The sequence below is a fragment of the Hemitrygon akajei genome, chromosome 11, assembly GCF_048418815.1.
Source record: "Hemitrygon akajei chromosome 11, sHemAka1.3, whole genome shotgun sequence".
In the NCBI taxonomy this organism is placed as follows: domain Eukaryota; kingdom Metazoa; phylum Chordata; class Chondrichthyes; order Myliobatiformes; family Dasyatidae; genus Hemitrygon; species Hemitrygon akajei.
The window spans coordinates 32,147,199-32,170,296 of NC_133134.1; the positions used below are offsets into that span (position 1 = coordinate 32,147,199).

General features: G+C 40.1%; 1 protein-coding gene across 1 annotated transcript; it reads left to right on the forward strand.

The window, feature by feature from the left end:
• The first annotated feature begins 466 nt into the window (after window positions 1-466).
• Window positions 467-22,242, forward strand: eci1 (enoyl-CoA delta isomerase 1). The gene is made up of 7 exons (XM_073060571.1): window positions 467-543; window positions 9,771-9,908; window positions 10,653-10,780; window positions 11,945-12,091; window positions 13,979-14,100; window positions 19,250-19,428; window positions 21,786-22,242. Exons 1-7 carry the CDS (start codon window positions 504-506, stop codon window positions 21,950-21,952), a joined length of 921 nt encoding a protein of 306 aa, XP_072916672.1. The 5' UTR covers window positions 467-503; the 3' UTR covers window positions 21,953-22,242.
• The last annotated feature ends 856 nt before the right edge of the window (window positions 22,243-23,098 follow it).

Below are 23,098 nucleotides of genomic sequence, written 5' to 3' on the forward strand. Positions count from 1 at the left end.
CAATTTTTCTGCCCCTTCAGAATCATTACCTGTGGGTTTTACTTGTGCAACCTTTAGTGGACCTATACCCATACATTTTTTGTTTTCATAACAATAATTCACTCCTCTCTAAATTGCCACTCCACTTTTACGAACTGTTTACTCAAACTGTATTTCATAGTTTGCTGATTTGTCATAGAAAGTAACAGTGGTGTTTTCAATCATACAAATCAAATGAACAGCGGCATATGTTAAAAATCCGTGTGATGCTATGTGCATACTTGAAACTGGATGGGAGCAATCAGCGAATGTACGATAGTTTCGGAGATAAAGCTCACAGAGTGTGATTTTCGAAAAGACTTCCTCACCATCTGCAGGATCATCGTGGATTTGCAGGCTGGGCAACACAAGCTGCAGTTTCATCGCTGCTCGAAAGGCAGCGCTGCTTCCGCCCCGCAGCTCGAAAGGCAGCGCTGCTTCCGCCCCTCAGCTTCCGGTTTGTGTTCCCCACTGCCCGGCAGAAAATGGCGGCGCTGTTGAAGGCGGTTCGAGGGTTTTATTCAGGTCTGTGATACCGGGGTCCAGCGGGTGGCGGCCTCCGGGTGCAGGCCGGAATTAACTGGACCGGTACCAAATATTGGAGGGAAATTAGGAATTGCAAGCTCGGCCCCCGTTCTTCGCTTGCCCGGTACCAGGGCACCAGGGATTACTTTAATGCTCTCTGCCTACCTATCATCAGTGGACTGCCTGGTATTATTACTAGCGGCAATGAAGTGCCAGTATCCTCTCTGGTATCACCACAGTGCTCTTACCCTACCCAAAATCTCCACAGTTTGTACCATTCATAAACGAGAAAATCTGCAGATGCTGGAAATCCAAAGCAACACACAAAACGCTGGACGAACTCGCAGGCCCGGCAAAATCCATGGAAAAGAGCAAACTGTTGACGCCTCCGGCCGAAACCCCTAGTCAGGACTGTTCTTTTCCATGGATGCTGCCTGGCCTGCTGAATTCCTCCAGAGTTTAATGGCAGTTTATACCATTGCGCTACCCAATGTCAGTATAACACTACACTACCTAGTACATCACAGTGTCAGTTCTCACTACGTACTGCATTCACCATTGCTAATCTACTGCATTCTCTATCGATATAGTGCTATCCGTACTGATCACAAATACTAAACCTAGTATAATGTTGAATGTACTAGGTCTGTGCGCTTTTTACTGCCAGTATGTGGATCATCTCCAGTAAAAACAATAATACAGTGATTGTCAATTGCCATATACCAATAGAAAATGATCTATGTCTTTAGAAGGTATATTTTTGGCCTTGTGTCCTTTCCGTGTACTGTACAATCTTTGTGCAATTGACTTCATTTCTATTCCAATTAAATGCCAAACTTTGTTCCTGTGCTACCTAACAAACTAAACCATTTAATTTATAGCAGTGTGGCTCAACTTGCTAACCTTCGGAGCAATTCAATGATATTCAGAAGTTTGAGAGCTGCAAGGTATACATTTTTACTGCAGACACTCCAACTTCTAGAAAGATTTTAAGCATAATCTTCCTCTATCCTAACTACTTACGATGGAATTGGAGGCCTTGTGATTCTCCAGTATGGTTGTGTTTGGGCAGGTTCTCAAATGATCTAGGGTTTCTCAGCCAAATGTTGAGGAAACTAATCTGACACATTTCATCAAAGAATACTGTGATTCAAAACAATATACTGTTAATTAAAGTGAGTCATATGATCCTATTCTTGTAATGAGGATACTGGTCCTGGTACTTGCTTCTAGAATTCATCCGTAGACTCTAACATGCACATCATGTTCAGAGCTTGCACTTCTTGGAGTTCCAGTAATTCTATCTATACAGTAAACGTTTCCATAATCATCTTTTTGAAGGTAAGACTCCATCAATCATAATCAAGGTAGGAGAAGCAGAGTCTGAACTTCAGCAAATCTTTAAACCTGGCCTGAAAGTCATCAAACGGTTCTTGCAATTTACCTTTGTATTTGTTACTTCTGCAATTTTTTACCTGGCTTTCTGGTTGCATGTTTACTCTAGTTTGAATTGTAGAAGTGTCAAGTGATTACACCTCTGCAGAAAGTTTAACTGTTATAGAAGCTGATAACCATGAATAGGGACAGAATACAACTTTATTCTTGCCTTGAACAGCTAAATGGAGAGCTTAGGAGTACCAGCTCCTAGTCCATTACTCATATTCAAGTTGCAGATAGGATTTCCTGTTTTCTTTAAGGAAAGCAATAATAGGCTCCAACATTTCCACAAAGCTATTCAAGTTAAATTTCATACCTTTGTGGATATTTTAGTGTTGGAATTTATATTGCAATTGCCTGCTTATGGAAATTGTGATAGCTGATGCAATTAACAGAAGAAATCCTGAATGTTTGTGATGGATTTCAAGAGTTTAGTAAAATCTACATACAGCGTAACAGAAATATTAATGTAGGAAACACTTGATACTTTCCAATGATTTGTCAGCTAGAATCAGAATCAGGTTTAATATCACCGGCATATGTCGTGAAATTTGTTAACTTTGCAGCAGCAGTACAATGCAATTCATGAAAAATAAATTGAGATAAGTAATACAAAAAACAGAATTTTTAAAAGAATTTGTGAGGTGGTCTTCATTGATTCAATGACCATTTAGAAATTGGATGGGAGAAGGGATGAAGCTGTCCTGAATCACTGAGTGTGCACATTCATGTTTCTGTACCTCCTTCCTGATGTTAACAATGTGAAGAGAGCATGTCCTTGGTGGTGGGGGACCTTGATAAAGCCACTTCTCTGAGGCTCCTTGAAGATGCCTTGGATACTACAGAGGCTAGTACCCATGATAGAGCTGACTAATTTTATAGCTCTCTACCATTTACTACGATCCTGTGCAGTAGCACCCCCCCCCCCCAAACCAGACAGTGATTCAGCCAGTGAAAATGCTCTCCATTTTACGTTTCTAGAAGTTTTTGAGTGTTTTAGGTGACAAACCAAATCTCCTCGAACTCCTGATGAAAATATAGCCACTTATAGTCTTTACATAAGCACCATGATTGCTTATTTGATCGCCACTATATCCAACATTTTTCTTTTATCCAGAAACAATGAGAAATATTTTTGTAATTTGTTTTCTTTGTGGCTTCATCGAGCAAGGCTGATTACTTCAAATTGCCTTGCATTCTGTTCTGAATATTAGCACCAACCTGGGAGATCAAGAACACTGTTTCTCTGTAATGAGGCACAAAATTGATGTTTGATTTATTAGTTATAGAAATGTTGTGTTGTCTTCATCTAAAATTAAAATAAGATTTTAAATATTTCCTTAGCGAGGTTTCCATTCAAAATGGACAATTATTATGAGTGATATTTAATGCAATAATTTTTAAACCTTATATTCATACAAGGTAACCATAGGTGACAACTTGTGTTTGGTTTTAAAGTGACAAATGAAGTTGCTGTTTGTACTGACTGAGTAATGATTTGCAGATAATTCACATTTAATCAGTACTAGTTTAAAACTTATGGCTGTTTCTTAATAATTTGATTTCATATAAGATGATGATTTAATTCATTATCTGCAGTTGATATAAATGTTTTGAAAGCCACATATGGTATTTTTAAAGAAAAAGTAGTGAAAATAATGGCTCATTACACTGCAAATCTGAAGGAAGCTGCCACTTGCATGCAAGACCATGCCATTCTGTGTCCTACCACTGAATTCCACATGGAATCAGAGAATAAGTGCTAAGATTCCTCTGCATCATCCAACCTACTGTAGGATAGAAATCCTCATGTCATTTTAAATACTAATGAATTTTTATTAGTGTATTTAAATATTTATTCATGCTATAATGTGTTTTAATAACTTGAATACTTTTATATATAAACAAATAATGTATTTATTGTTTCTTAATTAAAACAGTTTATTTGTTTCACATGCGTCTGACTAGCAGAGCTGTTTAAGCCTTCACAGAACCCCTCAGACTGACAAGGGAACATTGCTCTGTCAAAGGCTGCCAGAATATTCAGAAGGCAATCATCTGTGATAGGTTGTGTGGGATGTAATTGTGCCCTGTCACCTGACTCTGAAATTGAAAGTCCCAAGACAATATGACCTGGCATCCACAAACACTTAAACGTAGGGGTGGGGACTGAGTCAGAGCAGTGGGCTGAATCATTTGCAGTTCAGCCAAGAAAATCTGCCTGATTGATAGTTATTGCAAGCAAGGTTGTTTATGGCTGAGATAAAAATTCAAAAATAGTTTGACCCTTTTTTCAGCTTTCTCAGTTAAACAAAAAAAGTCAAGTCCAACATAAGCTCCTGCGTTTAATAAGACACTTAGTTCCACTTCCTAATGCAGTCTCTTATCTTCTGAGATTTAGTACTTTGTGAACTTGCTGAACATTTTCTATTTTGTGTATTAATGGTGTACTGGTCCACTTCTATTTGGATTCTCTCCTCTTTAATTACTCTTCCTCAAACAGGCTATTCTACTCAACGCACACAAAGTGCTGGAGGAACTCAGCAGGTCAGGCAGCATCTATGGAGATGAAGAAACAGTTGATATTTCAGCCTAATCCCCTTCTTCAGGACTGAGAAGGAAGGGGGAAGATGCCAGACTAAAAGGTGGGAAGAGCAGGAGGATAGCTGAAAGGTGAAGGGTGAAGCCAGGTGGGCAGGAAAAGTCAAGGGCTCGAGAAGAAAGAATCAGCTAGGAGAGAAGAGTGGACGATAGGAGGAGGCGACCCAGGGGATGTAATAGGTAAGTGAGAAGAAAATAAAAGGGCCAGAGTGGAGAATAGAGGGGTGGGGGGATTTTATTTACTGTATTAATTGTCCCCTACATTATTACATTCTAGGTTCTTCCTGCATTTATTTTCATATTTGTCATCAGGAGCATTTATTTCATAACTGAGTACAATTCTCTGGCCCAATGTCAAGATTTATTTTCAGCTTTTATTTAGAAGCTGTTGTTGGAGTTGCGACTGGAATGAAATAGCATCAGAAGTTTGTACATCCTTCCCCTGAGCGCATGGGTTTCCTCTGGGTGCTCTGGTTTCTTCCCACATTGCAGTTAGTAGGTTAATTGGTCATTGTAAATTGTCCTGTGATTAGCCTAGGGTTAAATTAGGTTGGTTGCTGGGAAGGGCCTGTAGCCTGCTCTATCTCTAAATTTAAAAAAAATGAATAGAATTTAAGTAGTTCCAAGGCAAATCGCTGGCGTCAACGTGGCTTTGTGTAAAGGGAGTGGGGCTTGGTCCATTTATTATAGCTCTGTGAAATTATAACTATCAGGTCAGAGAAAGGTGAATGAGGATCTGGAATTTCAAGGGGTCTTTGGTGAGGCAGCACGAGAAGGTAAGAGCTCATTGCTCTGGGTACAATAGAACAGATAGAAGATTAGACACCCATTCACACTGAGAAGGGTAGGATAACTGAGTCATCTCATACTGATGAGCCATGATTAGTGAAGTCTCAATTTATTCCTGTCACAATGATCTTTAGGAAAGCAAGTTGTAGGAAAATGATGCAACATGTCTGCAAAGGGATATAGATAGATTAATTGAGTGATCAAAACTATGGCTGATGGGGTATAATGTGATATTATTCATTTTCAAAGTTAAAATGGAGAAGTAGAATACTGTTTAAATGGACGGACTACTGAATGCTGCTGCATAGAGAGATCTGTGTATCATGAAACACTTTCCAAGATGACGGCGTGTTCAGACGCAGTGACCACTTTGTTCTCTGGATGTAATAGCTCGTCCATTTCCTGTATGTCTTTGTCACGACTGGAAAATGCAAATAGTTCAGAAATATACTGTGCACTGCAATTCTACCTCATTAATGAACTGTTGAACTGCAGAGGAGCTCTGCAGTCTGGGCTTATCATGCACACCATTGCCTGCTACAGACCTCCGTGAGCAATGCCAAAGAAATGAGGAAGGGGAAGACACGTTGTAATTCAGGAACAACTTAAGTTGAAGCCCTTCAGGCCAGCTCTCCCCTCATTCTTACTGCCAAACATTCGCTCACTTGAAAATAAACTGGACTACCTGCGCCTGAGATTAAACCAGTGATGGGAAAACCTCTGTGCACACATTCTCATGGAATCGAGAATCTTCATGAATCCATCCCAGGTGCAGTTATCCCTCTGGAGGGTTTCAGTGTGTTTCAGGAATCCAGTGATCTCAGGCAAGACATGCGGTGGCGATATCTATATTTACATAAATAAGAACTGGTGTACGGACGCTTTAGCAGTGGTGCCCCATTGTTTACCGATGATTGGGTGCACTTTTGTGGAGAGCAAACCATTATATTTACTGAGGGAGTTCACCACAATTGCATTGGTAGCTGTGTATATCAGCACACACCTTCTGCTAATGCCAGCGAGGCACTACATTGGTGTACAGCGCTATCAGTATTTTCAAACCAAGCACCCCGATGGTATCCTCATTATCACAAGTGATTTTAACCATGTGAACCTAAAGACAGTCCTGTCTATATTCCACCAGCATGTTGATTTTGCTACCAGAGGTGAAAATACACTAGACCTGGTTTTCACTAACGTACCAGGTGCCTATAAAGCAGTCCCTCAATCCCACATTGGACTCACAGATTGCGTATTTGTAATGTTAATTCCAGCATTCAAACCAGTGATCAGACGGGTCAAACCAGTTCTAAAGGTGGTGAAAACATAGTCTGATGATTCAGTCTCTGCACCGCAGGACTGCTTTGATAATACGAACTGAAGAATATTCAGGGAGGCTGCTACCTATGGCAGCCATGTTAATATTGAGGAATATGTGGACTCTGCGACCAGCTACATAGAGAAGTGTAGAGAATGTTACCATCATGAAACACATCCATGTGCGGGCAAATCAGATGCCATGGCTTACTGCAAAGGTCCGTGCCAGGCTGAGGGATCATGACACGCACAAAACACCGGAGGAACTCAGCAGGCCAGGCAGCATCTATGGAAAAGACTATAGTTGATGCTTCCGGCCTTCATCAGGACTCATGATGCTTTACCAGGATGCTTCACTCCCTGAGGTTCAATATCCTCCAGGTCCAGTTTGATGCGCAGAACGACGTGCTGATGAGGAGGGAACCCCTTCCCCCAGGTGAGCAGATACTCTGTATGACTGAAGCAGAGGTGAGGAAGACCCTGGCCAGGGTCAACCCATACAAAGCTGCGGGGTCTGATAATGTACCAGGTCCAGTTCTGAAAGACTCTGCAGCTCAGCTGACGGATATATCAAACATCTCTCTGGAACAATCCATTGTCCCTTTGGCTTTCAAGGTGGCAACCATCATTCCAGTCCCAAAGAAGGAGACAGTAACCTGCCTAAATGACTACTGTTCGGTGGCATTAACATCAGCCATTATGAAATGCTTTGAGCAGCTGGTCCTGGAGCACACTAAAGCCTTTCTCCTGGCTACATTAGACCCTTTCCAGTTCACTTCTCACTCAAGTCGATCCACTGATGATGCAATAGCCTCTGCTCTCCACACTGTCCTGTCCCAACTAGAAAATGGGGTCTCATATGCCAGACTGCTCTTTATATATTTCAGTCTGGCATTCAACACTATCATACGCCAGAAACAGGTGGGAAACTGTCTTCACTGGGTCTCAACACCTCCCTCTGCAATTGGATACTGGACTTCTTAACAGTAAGGCCACAGTCAGACTGTGTGGGTGGCAACATCTCTCGTCCCATTCCGTTGAGCAGTCCGCTACTGTTCACATTGCTGACACATGACAGGATCCAGCTCAAACTGTGTCATTAAGTTGCAGGTGCCACAACAGTGGTGGGCCTTATCAAGAATGATGCTGAATGGAGCAATGCTCCTCAGACAGGATGAAGAGGTCAATACTCCCCAATGCCATTAGGCTTTACAATTCAACTGCCAGGACTTAAGAACTTTTTTTTTTTTTTAAAGCTATTATTAATGCTTTTTGAGTTAGTGATTTAGATGCATATCATATTATTACTGAGTTAAGTATTGTATGTAATGAGTTTTTGCTACAACAAGTGTATGGGACATTGGAAAAAAATGTTGAATTTCCCCATGGGGATGAATAAAGTATCTATCTATCTATCTATCTATCTATAAAGAGGAAGTGGAGTGGCTTGTGTGAGAACAGCCACCTAAGCCTGAACGTGGAGAAGACAAAGGAAATCATTGTGGAGTTAAGGAAGGTATAGACGAACCATCCCCCTCTGCGAGTACATGGCTGCATGTAGAGAGAGTTAAGTGCACTAAGTTCCTGAGATTTCACATGATGGATGACCTCACCTGGTCCCTTAATATTACCTCCCTGAACAAGAAGGCACAGCAGCACCTCCACTTCCTAAGAATGAGGCAAACAAGGCTCCAAGCCCCCATTTTAACTGTGTTTTACAGGAGCACCATTGAGAGCATCCTGACAGGTTGCACCTCCATCTGATATAGGAGTAGTTGAGTATCGGACCAGAAGTCCCTACAAAGGACTGTGAGAACAGCTGAGAGGATCATAGGGGTCTCCCTAACATCCATCGGAGACATTTATCAGGAGTGCTGCATATGCAGGGTCCTTACTATTATTAAGGATCCCACCCATCCATCCAGCATCCTCTTTGACTTTCTACCATCAGGCAGGAGACTCCGATGCATAAAAACAAGAATGGTCAGGATGAAAAACAGTTTCTTCCCCCAGGCCATTAGGCTTCTGAACTCCTGGCTGCATCACATTCAAAGTGTCACTGGTTAATCTGTTCCGTACCTTCCAATATTTAAAATTAATGCACTCTAGCTTGTTATTTATGTGTGATTCATCTGTAGATTTATTCATACCGTCATAAGTTATCGTGTGTTATATGTACTACTGTGCTTTACACCCTGGTTCGAAGAAATAGCTCGTTTCGATATACGTTGTATGGTTCTTTACATTATATACATATATATATTTAAATGACAATAAACTTGACTTTGAAATTAACATGCAGATGCAGCAAGTTATAAGGAAAGCAATGAATTATTACCCTTTATTGAAAGGGAAATAGAATACATGTGTACAGAGATTTTGCCACAACTGTGCTGGGCTTTGGTGAACTCTGTATTCACTGTTGGTCTCCATATGTAAGTATACTTAAATATATTGGAATTACTTTAGAGAAGGTTCAAGAGGTTGATTCCTGGAATAGATGGGGGCGGGGGTTGGATGAAGAAAGGTTGAATCTGTATTCAGCAGAGTTTAGACTCAAGCAACACACAAAAAATGCTGGTGGAACGCAGCAGGCCAGGCAGTGTTGCTTGAATTTCCAGCATCTCAGATTTCCTCGTGTGAGAGTTTAGACTCAAATGACTTTGAAAACATTAGATTCTGAGAGGAAAGTAGAATCAGGACAAAGTTTCAGATTAAAGGGAATCTACTATTTAAGAGGAAGATGAAGAAGACTTGAATCTGTGAGTTGAAAATATTTGGAATTCTCTACCACAGAGCCTTGGAAATGGAATTACTGAATAGATGGATTTTTAGACAATTGGGGAAGTGTGCATAAAGGACAAGGGGTGGGAAGGTGGCATTGAGTGCAAGATCCTATCATCTATGATCTTATTGATGGGCCATGTGACCTAGTACTGTTCATGTTTCTTATGTCCTCATGAAATCAATTTAATAAGAAATGTAAGATTATTAATGTACCACTCAATGGAAGAGATATGGCAAGGATTAGATTTTCGTATTCCCTATCCATTTAACAGCTGAAATGATTTTTTGTGTTTTAGGACATGCATCACTTAACAGTATTAAAAATTTACAGTATAAGCCAGGAAGGATTTTATGCCTGTTACCTTGTAAGGCATCAGGTCAGAGGAGATCATTCACAAATAAGAACATGATCGTGGAACTTGACAACAACTCAGGTAAATACAGAATAATTTGCCTCTGTAAACCTTTGCAGATATAATGGGGGGGGGGGGTGGAATATGGGCTCCCTGCAGAAAGGAACAAGAGAATTTTCAATTCAAAATAAGAAAATGATAAAAGAATTAAACAGATTGCTTTGTGTTCAGTTTTCTGCATCTTCCCCTGACAACTAAAGAGCTGGGGGATAAGTGAGAATTGTAAGCTGAAGGATTTTTAAAAAAATGTTACCAGTGAAGATGTTGATCTTGAAAACTTAAAAATCCCAAAATTACTAATTTCCCAGAGAGTTTTGAAGGATTGGCCTTAGAGATAGTGAATGGTCTGGATCTTCCATGATTCTGTAGAAGGGTAATTACTTACCTTTTACTTACTGAATCTCCCATCAACTGTGGAACTAAAACAAAATTAAACACGAGGTTATTGATGCCTGAAATTATGTGCTAAAGTTCAGTGTTAGGGATTGAATCATGTATCTCAAGAAGCCAGAGATTCCAACTGTGCTGAGTATACAACCATTTCAAGACATTGCAGTTATTCCACTGTAGACTGTGAATTTATTGTAGCAGAAATGGAACAGCTATCACTATAACTCTATAAATGTTATTAATAGATGTGCAAAGCCTCCTTACCCTCTGGTCAAAATCCATTATTTTTTTCCTGTTTGCCATCAACTTCTGACTCCCTTTTCATTGCATAAAAGGACAACAAAAAAAACTTTAAAACTTATCATTTATTTTCAGGAGTTGCGGTGATTAAAATGAAGAAGCCTCCTGTTAACAGTCTAAACCTGGAATTTCTCACAGAGTTTGCAATTAGCCTGGAGAAACTTGAGATGGACCGAAGATGTCGTGGAGTTATCCTTACTTCTGTACGTATGGTCGATCATCCTGGTTAATTTATTCATAGAATAACAGCACTTATTCTATCAGGATTATGCAGGCTCTTAGGTAGAGTGACTAAATTCATTGTGCTCTTTATACAATTCTTTTGTAGACTTCTTTTGTTCCAAGTGAAACATACAAATAATTATCTTTTAAATGTTCTAATTGAATCTGTTGTCAACACTGTTATGTTTTGTAACTTCAAAACATGAAACTAATTACAAGAAAAAGATGGGAACCTAGGAGAATGTGTCTAGTTTTGTTTTTACTTTAAGTGAGGCACGCACACATCATGTGGTAGCATCATGACACATGCAATTCATGTATTTTTACATTTAACCCATAATAAATTATTTAAACAAATAAAGAATGTTTACTCAAATATCACTGAAATATTAAATCCACAACACTCCTCCCTGCTTAACTATAAACTCCAACTAAATACACAACATATCTACAGTATACTATATAGTACAACTACTATATAGAAACATCCACAGCATAGTCAATTTTAAGTCTTCCCATGCATGCCTAAAGATTTAATTGCTGTGGAGGCTTTGTTACTCTTGTGGGATAATGTCTTTCCTGACAATGAGAGTGGGTAATTCTGCTTGACAGGAGAGAGTTGTGGCTGTGAAACAAGCTCAGATTCTGTGGCCTCCTCCATGGTGGTTGTAGGAGCTGACTCTGGGACTGCAGGAAGTATTTCTGATAGCTCTGGATAGCTTTCTTCTGGACATGTTGGCATCCCAAGCAGTGCATGGCAAGCTTTACGGGACGATGTGAAGCATAATGTGTGAGCAAAGTGTCTGACATAACCATTTCTTTTATCTTTTGGAAAGCCACCTCCCACTGCTTTGTGCATTGCCATTTCTTCCAGATGTGTAGTAACAAGTTCAAAGGGTGGAGCACAGTAGCCAGCTTCTCATTGGCTGGTGTATTAAGCATATGTTCACACCGTAATGAATCTGTTCCCAAGGAACATAGCTTTTTGAATTAATGGAGTGGCCTGAAGAAACGATATGTAAAATAAGGAATTTCACCTTAAAATGAAATCAGTCTAAAGTACAAGTTGATCATAGTAAGCTTTCTAAGTGTCTGAATTTTTCTACCTTTCATAAGGATGAAATATAATTATGCTTCAATTTTAGTCTATTCCCAACATCTTTTCTGCTGGCTTGGATATCACTGAGATGTATGGGAAGTCACCGGAGCATACAGGAGAGTTCTGGAGATCTGTTCAGGAAATGTGGTTGAAGTTGTACGGATCTAACTTGGTGACCATTGCTGCAATCAATGTAAGTGATCCAATAGTCATTACAATTTGCAAATCATTTGTTTGGATTGTTATTTATCCTGACATTGTTCATAAAGGAAACAATTGAAGTGGAACATGAAATCCTACAGAACCATGTTTATTTAAGAATTTCACATTTATCATTTACTTTAAAAATCAAACAGATTTTGGATCTGTTTGAATGGATAATGTCTATCGATAAAGCAACACCAACTTTGATGGACAGGTTATGTCATCCGAGTGCCAAACTCATGTTTCCTCCAACAGATCCTTTACTCCCAGTTGAAGGAAGGTTATTGAGCCTCTGGTGGGCAAAGGAAACGCTTCAGAGATAACATCAAAATCAGCCTGAAGAAATCCAACATTACATCTAAAAACTGGGAATATACACTTGGAGGAAATCTGATCAAGAGGGAACTGTGTTACATGAGAGTGACTTCCGCTGTGCTGCAGACAGCAAACCAAAAGACTCAACCACTAACCACAGCCACCACTTACTTTTGGCCACACTGCACCAGAATATGTGGACCTTGGTTCAGCCTCTACAGACACCTGAGGACCCACAAATAGACAATCTCTCAAAAGAACATCATACTCAACTCGAGTGATCACACTACTACAGTGTCCTGGGTACCTGTGCAAAGGGCTATAAAGTGAGGAGAGGTAAAACAAAAACAAAAAATGTCATAACTACACCGCAGGTTGGACTGTATCTGCAGGAAGAGAAACGGTTACTACCTCTATTTAGAGACTCTTCATCAGAACTGAAAAGGAGACAAAAGAAGTTTGTGAAGCTACAGCAGGGATCAGGGAGTAAGAGGTGACACCAAGCTGATAAGAGGGTGAAACCATAGCGATAAACTGTGAATAAGGTTATTTGAGGTAGCATAGAAGTTTGAGGGACTGTTACTCACTTACAGAATAATGGTGGATACCAAAGAAATCAATGTGTTTGCTTTCTTATTCAATCAAGAATGGACTACAAAGATATTTTCATAAAGTAATATAAAACGCTGCAGGTGTTGTAAATCTGGTAAAAAGGCACAAATGCTGGAAATACACAATTGGTCTGGTAGCATCTGGATAGAGAGAAACAGATTTAGTACTTCAGATCAAAGAACACTCATTTAATTTCCACATTCCTTCATACTAAGGAAGCTGTTTTGTAAGGCATTGCCTATTAAGTTGAAAAGCAAATCTTTGGCTGTGTGCCTTTAAAACTAGCATCATCCACCATCAGATTTCTGCGTAGGCATTGAACCCATGTATCCTACCTCACTATTTTTCTTTCTTGCTCTCTTGTTGCTCTGATGTAATATTTTATTAATTTCTTAACGTGATTTTCTAGTTTTTCTTTTATTATCATATGCTGCAATGTACTGCTGTCACAATGCGACAAATGAAGGGACTGGGAATGTGACTCTCACTAAACACTGATGAGACCAGCCAGGCCTAGGATTAATTGGAGGAAGAGACTGCCAAATTACATGGGCAGGTCAGTGAAGTTTTGCCAGTTAGGACAGAGTATACACTGCAGTCATTATTGTCTCATGAGAGGTCAATGCACAGTATGTTGTGTATTGAACCCGTTCTGGTCTCTACTGACTCCCACCTTCACACTTTGCAGTTCTTGCTCAGAAATAGACTGAGGTGGCACCCAAGATATTTGCACACCAGTCTCTAAGTAGAACTTGCATAGCCCTAGACTCAAAACCAAGATTACTATCAAATGAGTCATTCTGTCTTTTGCTTTTAACTCTTCATAGCTGTCTTGTAAATGGGACTTTTATTCTTAAAAGTAACAATTGAAAACTTATTAAGTATAACTCAGCTAATGTAGTAGATAGTGGTGCATGTTTTGAAATCGGCATTTCGATTATTATTTTAGGGAGCCAGCCCTGCTGGAGGATGTCTCATGGCAATGGCTTGTGACTACCGCATTATGGCAGATAATCCAAAGTATGGGATTGGCCTTAATGAGACAAAGCTTGGAATTGTTGCACCTTTCTGGTACATCATCAAATACGATTCAGCTAAATATATTATTATTATTATTATTATTGTGTATTATGTGATTTGTCATGATTCTTATTCTCATAAATTGAACTATGTAATTCTTTGATTCTTGGAGTTTACTTGTCTCTACCATTTATGTGCATAATTCTGTCATGTCTTTCTAACTCTTCAATCTCCCTTTCCATTTAGTTTGATATTTCCTTTGCTATCCTTTTTCGTGTTTCAAATTTCCTTTGTATTCTGATATCTATAACTCTCTTTCTTGCTTGTTTCCTTATGGATGTTGTTCTGTTTTGTTCTACTTTCTTCATTCTCAGAATCAGAATCAGATTTACTATAGGACCATAAGATATAGGAGCAGAATTACGCCGTACAGCCCATCGAGTCTGCTCCACCATTTCATCATGGTTGATCCATTTCCTTCTCAGCCCCAATCTCCTGTCTTCTCCCTGTAACCCTTCATACCTGAATAATCAGGAATCTATTAGCTTCTGCCTTAAGTATAGCTAATTACTTGGCCTCCAGAGCCACCTGTGACATCAAATTCCACAGATTTACCACTCTCTGGCTAAAATTAAATTCCTCTGCATCTCCTTTCTAAGTGGATGTCTCTCTGTTCTGAGGCTGTGCCCCCTGGTCCTTGACTCCCCCACCATAGGAAATATCCTCTCCACATCTACTCTGTCAAGGACTTTCAACATTTGATAGGTTTCAATGGGATCACCCCTCATTCTTCTGAATTCCAGTGAGTACAGGCCCAAAGCCATCAATCAGTCCTCATATGGTAACCCTTTCATTTCCAGACTCACTCTTGTGAACCTCCCCTGAATCCTCTCCAATGCCTGCACATTCTTCCTTAGATAAGGGGTCCAAAACTGCTCAGAATACTCGTGTGTGGCCTTTATAAACCCTCAACATTACAATCCTTGCTTTTATATTCTAGTCCTCTGGAAATGAACGTGAACATTGTATTTCCCTTCTTCACCACCAACTCAACCTGCAAATTAACCTTTAGGGAATCCTGTCTGAGGTTTTCCAAGTCCCTTCTAATTTCTGATACTTGAATTTTATCTCCATTTTAAAAATAGTCTGTGCTTTTATTCTACCAAAGTGCATGACCATACACTTCCCAACACTGTACTCCATTTGCCATTTCTTTGTCTATTCTCCTAATCTATCTAAGTCCTTCTGTAGCCTCTCTGCTTCCTCAACACTATGTGCGCCTCCACCTATCTTTGTACCATCCACAACCGTGGCCACAAAGCCATCAATTCTGTCATCCAGATTATTGACATATAACATAAAAAAAAGCAGTCCAAACATAGACCCCTGGTGAACATCTCCAGTCATTGGCAGCCAATCAGAAAAGGCTCCCTTTTTTCACTCTCTTTGCCTTCTGCCAGTCAGCCACTGCTTTATCCATGCTAGTGTCTTTCCTGTAATAACATGAGTCCTTAACTTGTTAGGCAGCCTCTTGTGCAGCACCTTGACAAAGGCCTTCTGAAAACCCAAGTACACCATATCCACCGATTCTCCTTTGTCTTTCCTGGTTGTTATTTCTTCAAAGAATTCCAACAGATGTTGTCAGGCAAGATTTTCTCTTGAGGAAACAGTGCTGACTATGGCCTATTTTATCATGTGCCTCCAAGTACTCTGAAACCACATCCTTAACAATCACATTCAGCATATTGACAACAAATGAAGTCAGACTAACTGGCCTATGATTTTCTTTCTTCTGCCTGTCTCCCTTCTTGAAGAGTGGAGTGTCACTTGCATCTTTCCAGTCCTCCGGAACCATCTGATGAATCTTGAAAGATCATTACTAATGCCTCCACAGTCTCTTCAGCCTCCTCTTTCAGAACCCTGGGGTGTACACTAACAGGTCCAAGTGATTTATCCACCTTCAGACCTTTCATTTTCCCAAGCACCTTCTCCCTAGTAATGGCAACTTCACTCTCTTCTGCATCCAGACACTCTCGAACTTCTGTCATACTGCTAGAATCTTCCACAGTGAAAACTAATGCAAAGTATTTATTCAATTCGTCTGCCATTGCCTTGTCCCTATAACTACCTTTCTAAGCAATGCACATAAAATGCTGGAGGAACTCGGCAGGCCAGGCAGCATCTATGGAAGATGTATAGGCGACGGTTCGGGCTGAAACCCTTCATCAGGACTAGAGGGAAAAAAAAAGATGAGGAGTCAGAGTTAGGTGGGGGAGGGAAGGAAGAAACACAAGGTGATAGGTAAAACCGGAAGTGGGGAGGGGTGAAGTAAAGATCTGGGAAGTTGTTTGGTGAAAGAAATACAGGGCTGGAGAAGGGGGAATCCAATATGAGAGGACAGAAGGCCATGGAAGAAGAAAACAGGGAGGAGCACAAGAGGGAGGTGATAGGCAGGTAAGGAGATAAGGTGAGAGAGGGTGAAGGGGGTGGGCATTACTGGAAGTTCGAGGAATCGATGTTTATACCATCAGGTCGGAGGATACCCAGATGGAATATCAGGTGTTGCTCTTTCAACCTGACTGTGGTCTCTTTGAGATAATAGAGGAGGCCATTGACATACATGTTGGAATGGGAATGGAAAGTGGAATTAAAATGGGTGGCCATGGGGAGATCTTACTTTTTCTGGCAGACAAAACATAGGTGCTCGGGAAAATGGTCTCCCAATCTGTGTCGGGTCTCACCAATGTACAGAAGGCCACACTGTGAGCACCAGATACAGTAGATGCCCCAACAGGCTCACAGGTGAAGTGTTGCCTCACCTGGAAGGACTGTTTGGAGACCTGAATGGTAGTGAGGGAGGAGGTGTAGGGGCAGGTGTAGCACTTGTTCCACTTCAGAGTCGGCATCCTTGGAAGAGACTTCACAGTGTAGTAACCTCTAGCTCATTTTCCAGCAGTCCGATATCTACACTCGCCTCCCTTTTACTCTTTGTATATCTGAAGAAACTTCTGGTATCCTCTTTAATAATATTGCTAGCTTATCTTCATATTAAATCTTTTCCCTCTTTATGACTTTTTAGTTGCCTTCTGTTGATTTTTAAAAGCATCACAATCCACTAACTTCTCACTAATTTTTGCTCAATTGTATACTCTCCTTGGCTTTTATGTTGGCTTTGACTTCCCTTGTCAGCCACGGTTACATCATCCTGCTTTTTTTCTTGTTGGGGATGTACATATACTGCACCTTCTCAATTGCTCCCAGAATTTCCAGCCATTGCTGTTCTGCTGTCATCCCTGCTTGTGTCCCCTTCCAATCAACTTTGGCCAGCTCCTCTCTCATGTCTCTGTAATTCCCTTTACTCCATTGTAACACTGTGGAGTTGACTCTAGCATCTCCCCCTCAAATTGCAGGGTAAATTCTATCATATTATGATCATTGGCCCTTAAGGGTTCCTGTACCTTAAGCTCTCTAATCAATTCCAGATCATTGCACAACACCCAATCCAGAATAGCTGATCCCCTAGCAAGCTCAACCACAAGTTGCTCTAAAAAGCCATCTTTAAGGCATTCTACAGATTCACCCTCTTGGGATCCAGCACCAACCTGATTTTCCCAATCTACCTGCTTGGGAAATTGGGTGAATTTCCCAAGCAGGTAGATAGTCAAATCTTCCTTGACTATCATAACATTAGGCTTTTGACATGTATTTTCTATCTCCTGTTGCAATTTATAGCTTTCATCTTTGCTATTATTTGGAGGCCTGTATATAACTCCCATTAGGGCCTTTTTTAGCTCTACTCACAACAATTCTACATCCACTGGTAGTATGTCACCTCTTCCTGATGATTTGATTTCATTTTTTGCCAACAGAGTCACCCCACTCCCTCTGCCTACCAGCCTGTCCTTTTGATACAGTGTATCTTTGGATGTTAAGGTCCAAGCTATAATCTTATTTCAACCAACGCTCAGTGATGCCCACAATGTCATACCTGTCCATCTTGAAATGCTCAAAGTCCATCCACCTTATTATGTATACTGTGTGCATTCAAATATAACACTTTCAGTCCTATATTCATCACTCTTTTCTGACTTTGTCCCCTTTTTACATTGCAACTCATCCTGTTGACTGCAATTTTGCCCTATCATCAGCCTGTCTTTCCTAGCAGTCCCTCTACACACTGCCTCTGTTTGTAAACCAACTGCTTCATCCACAGCACTATCACTCTGGTTCCCATCCCCCTGCCAAATTAGCCTAAAGCCTCCCATACTGCTCAAGTAAATCTGCCCGCAAGGATATTGGTCCCTCTCGGGTTCAGGTGTAACCCGTCCCTTTTGTACAGGTCGTACTTTCCCCAGCAGAGATCCTAATGATCCAGAAATCTGAACCCCTGTACCCTGCGCTAGTCCTCAGCCACATATTTATATGACAAATGCTCCTATTCTTACCCTCACTGGCACATGGCACAGGCAGCAATCCAGGGATTACTACCCTAGCAGTCCTGCTTTTCGGCTGTCTACCTAGCTCCCTAAAGTCACTCTTCAGGACCTCCTCACCTTTCCTATCTAGGTCATTGGTGCCAATATGTACCAAGACTTCTGCCTGTTCCCCCTCCCTCCTTTGAATGTTGTGGACCCGATCTGAGACATCCCTTGACCCTGACACCTGGGAGGCAACATATCAACCAGTAGTCTCTGCTGCACCCACACAATCTTGTCTCTACCTCAAACTATGGAATCTCCTATCACTACTGCAGTCCTCTTCACCTCTCTTCTCTTCTGAGCCACAGTGCTAGACAGTGCCAGAGACCCAGTCGCTGCGGCTCCCCGCGGTAGGTGATCCCCCTCAATAGTATTCAAAATGGTATATTTATTATTGAGGGGAACAACCACAGGGATACCCTGTACTGGCAGCTTATTTCCCTTCCTTCTCCTGGCAGTCACCCATTTACTGCAACCTAGTGGTGACTACCTCCCTGTAGCTCCTATCTGTCATTTCCTCAGTCCCCCGTATGAGCTAAATGTCATTGAGCTGCAACTTGGTGCACCAGAAAAGTCGACTATGTCTTCGCCTCCCCAGCTGCCTGAGTTCCTGAGTTCCTTCAGCAGTTTGTTTTTTCTTGAGCCATTCATTAAATACTGAATGGATTTTAAAGTGTAGCTTTATCTATCTATCTATCTTTTTCTCCATGTCACCATCAAAGGTTCAAGGACACCATGAAAAGTACTATTGGAAGGAGAGCTACAGAGCATTCTCTTCAACTTGGCATTTTGTACAGTGCTCCAGAGGCTTTGAAAATTGGACTTGTTGATCGCCTAGTGGCACAAGATAAAATTATGTCTACTGCTTTGAGCACGATGTCTGAATGGTTGACTATTCCAGGTAAAACTTTTCTAAATTTAAAAATGGTAAAATGTTAAATAGTTCTGATGAGCCTTTTTGAGGAAGATCTTATTTTATCACTCCTGCAAAAAAATTAAAGAAAAATGTTTGTTAAGAGGTGCTGAACATGTGCTCAGTTGTAGTTAAAAATTACTTTGGCACTGCATAAATTGAAAAAAAAACCACAAAACTAATTTTGTAATCTCTGAATTTCATGTGAATGTTTCACATTGAGAAAGCCTTTGAAATGTGGTTCCATTAGTGTGTTAAAATTCAGCTGCTATGTTCCTTATTTGCAAAATATGTTTTTGTATGCCAAAATCAATAACTTACTCTATTTGGTTATAATAACCTTTGGCCTCATCTGAGGTTCTAACCAGAACACAATGCTTTTATACTAGCTAGGGCCATGAAAAATTTACACAACTCTGTACACTGTAATCATAGAAAAAGGGAGCCTGCAATACCTGCAAATGTTCTTAAAGCAGTCATCTTTATGTAATTATCCTCTACATTTTTATCTGTAGTCTTGTAACTTCTACATCCTCAAGTATCTCTTTGAGTTACATTATTTTCTTTTATGAAATCAACTTTTCAGATCAAGATTTAAGATTCTGAAGACTACTGCATCAAACAAACAAACAAACAAACAAATAAATAAATAAATGGATGAATGAATGAATGAATGTGTCTTTTGTGATTTTGAGTGTGTATTTTATGATTATCTCACTAGGGGAAATAGTTTCTCTCCATTTCTCATCTCCCTTTAAAGCTGTAATCATTTTATTCTGACTCACCTCTTTGTTCCAAGGATGACAGTCCTAACTTACCCCCATTAAAGATTTTAAAGATTACCTTTATTTGTCACATGTACATCAAAACATGCAGTGAACTATGTCATTTGTGACAATGATCAACACAGTCCATTGGTGTTCTGGGGCAGTCCACAAGTGTTGCCATGCCCACAACTTAACAACCCTTACCCGTATGTCTTTGAAATATGGGAGGAAACCACAGCACCCAGAGGAAACCTATGCAATCATGGGCAGAATGTACAAACTCTGTATGGGCAGTAGCAGGAAATGAACCCCAATCTTACAGCTAATACTGTAAAGCATTGTACTAGCAGCGATACTACCATAACATCCCCTAAAGCCCCTTATCCCTGCTAACTTATGGTAAACCTCCCTTGTTTTAAGCCCCTAACTTCTTAACCTACATCTAGGATTCTCCACGGTACTCCAGCTAAAGCCTAAGCAGCAATTTACAAAGTTCTAGTCTGACTTCTTAGTTTTCTATTCTGTACATCTATAAACCAAAGTAACCTATCCAGTGCCTACATTAAAATTGTTTGCATACACACCAAGCTCACCCTGCCAGTACTTTTTCAAAATCATGCCATTTGTATTGTGTTGAATTTCCATAGTTGGCCTCCAAAAAGACACACTGTACACTTCTTTGCATCGATAACCATCTTTCATGCTTGTAACTATGTACTACTGTTACAGATCTAAACTTAAGATGGTCTGTTGTCTGAGTTCATCTCTACCTACTAGTTTTTAAGAAGTATTTGATCATCCATTTTTTAAGTAACATTTTAGTTTTGCCATTCATGACCAGAGTATAGAAAGTGCATGTGAACATGTGAATTGGGTGCAGAAGTAGGCACTTGGCCTCTCAAGCTTGTTGCTCCATCCAAAAAGGTCATTGCTGATCTGAATATAACCTCATCCACTCTAATGGTATTCCAGATATCCTTTTGCTCCTTCACATCTAAAGTGCATGCTTAACTACACAGCTCTAGTTAGGTTACACATCTTTCAGTTTTCCATGTCCACATGCACTCTTTGAACTTAGCATTCTGTGCTAGTCACAGCACTCAGCTAGTCCTCTGCACAATTCTATTTGTACAAAGGGGCCTCTAACCTCTCCTCAGGACTATTCCTTAAATGTGACTGAGGGCAGGAAATCAGTGGTATGGCAGATAGAAGTTCTTCATTTAATTTGTAGAATATCCCTGTATTGCTACTAATTAATCATTTCTTGGTGTACTTTGCCAAGCCCTAATGAGCTATATGTTATTAACCTACTCCTATGGATCCTTTTGTGATCAGCAGTTTATCAGTTACAGAGTAGTTTTCACCCCTCATGGCTTCAAAATGTGGTAAATTCAGTCAATACACACAGCTTGATTGGCAAGACCTAAGATATGACATAACTCCAGAAAGCTTGAATGTACTTTTTAATTCCCATTTCTTAATGTAGGATTATTTATAATTAACAAATTGCTTTAGGGAAGGTTTTCCCTTTCATTTCCTTTTTGGATCCCTTACCTTCTTAAACCATTTATCTTGTAGATCATGCTCGGCAAATAACCAAGACCATGATGCGGAAACCAATACTTGAACGACTTTTGACTCAAAGGGAAGCAGATATACAAAATTTTGTCAATTTTATCAGTAAAGATTCTATTCAGAAGTCTCTTGAGATGTACATGGAGATGCTGAAACAAAGAAAAGGCTGAATAACTGTGTTCTTAAACAAGGTGGCATGACTTAATGGGTAATAATTCTAAAGACTCTCTGAATATCTAATTGTATTTTTCTGTATTTGACCATTCCAAATGTTTTTGGAATATTGTTTCTGTAATTTCATCAATGAAAATTTGCATCTTTTCCAAAATGAAAGACAAATGGAAATTTGTGTTAGACCCTTTATGTTTTAAAATCAGTCTCCTGATCGTGCAGTTTACTCAAGAAGCTTGTTGAATGCCTAAGTAGCCTAATAGTAATTAAAACAATATCTTTAGTGTAATGTTTACTTATTTGGTTGAATCTTTACAAAACAAGTCTGGGAGTTTTGGGAATTCAGAATTTAATTTTTGTTGGAACGCTGAGCTATTTTTTATTTTCAGAAGAGATTTTTTAAAAGATGCCAATTTCAAGTGAAAAAGTAATTTGTAGGAAATTGGCAAAGATGTGGAATCAAGTTTACAAAATAACTTGCAGTTGGGGATAGAATTAATCTTTATACAAACTGGTTTTCTCAGTGATCTTAACACAGTTTTAGTTAAGTGAAAGATAGCCGGTAAACCGATGGTTAAAATCAACTTCTCATTGTGAGGCATCTGGTCTTCCAGAATCAGAATTAGGTTTATTATCATTGCTTATATGATGTGAATTGGTTGTTTTGTGGCAGCAATACAGTGTAAAGGCATAAAACTCCTATGAACTACAAAATAAATAGTGCAAAAAAAGGAATAATGAGGTAATGCTTTCATGCACTGTTCAAAAAACTAATGGCAGATGAGAATTTAAAGAGCAAACACGAGGAAATCTGCAAATGCTGGAAATTCAAACAACACACACAAAATGCTGGTGGAACACAGCAGGCCAGGCAGCATCTATAAGGTAGAAGCACTGTCGACGTTTCGGGCTGAGACCCTTCGACAAGTCCTGACGAAGGGTCTCGCCCCGAAACGTCGACAGTGATTCTACCTTGTAGATGCTGCCTGGCCTGCTGTGTTCCACCAGCATTTTGTGTGTGTTGGCAGATGAGAAGCTGTTCCTGAATCATTGAGTGTAGATCTTCCAGCTCCTCCATAATGGTAGTAATGAAAAGAGGACATATCCCAGATAGTAAGAATCCTCAAAGATAGATTCCACTTTCT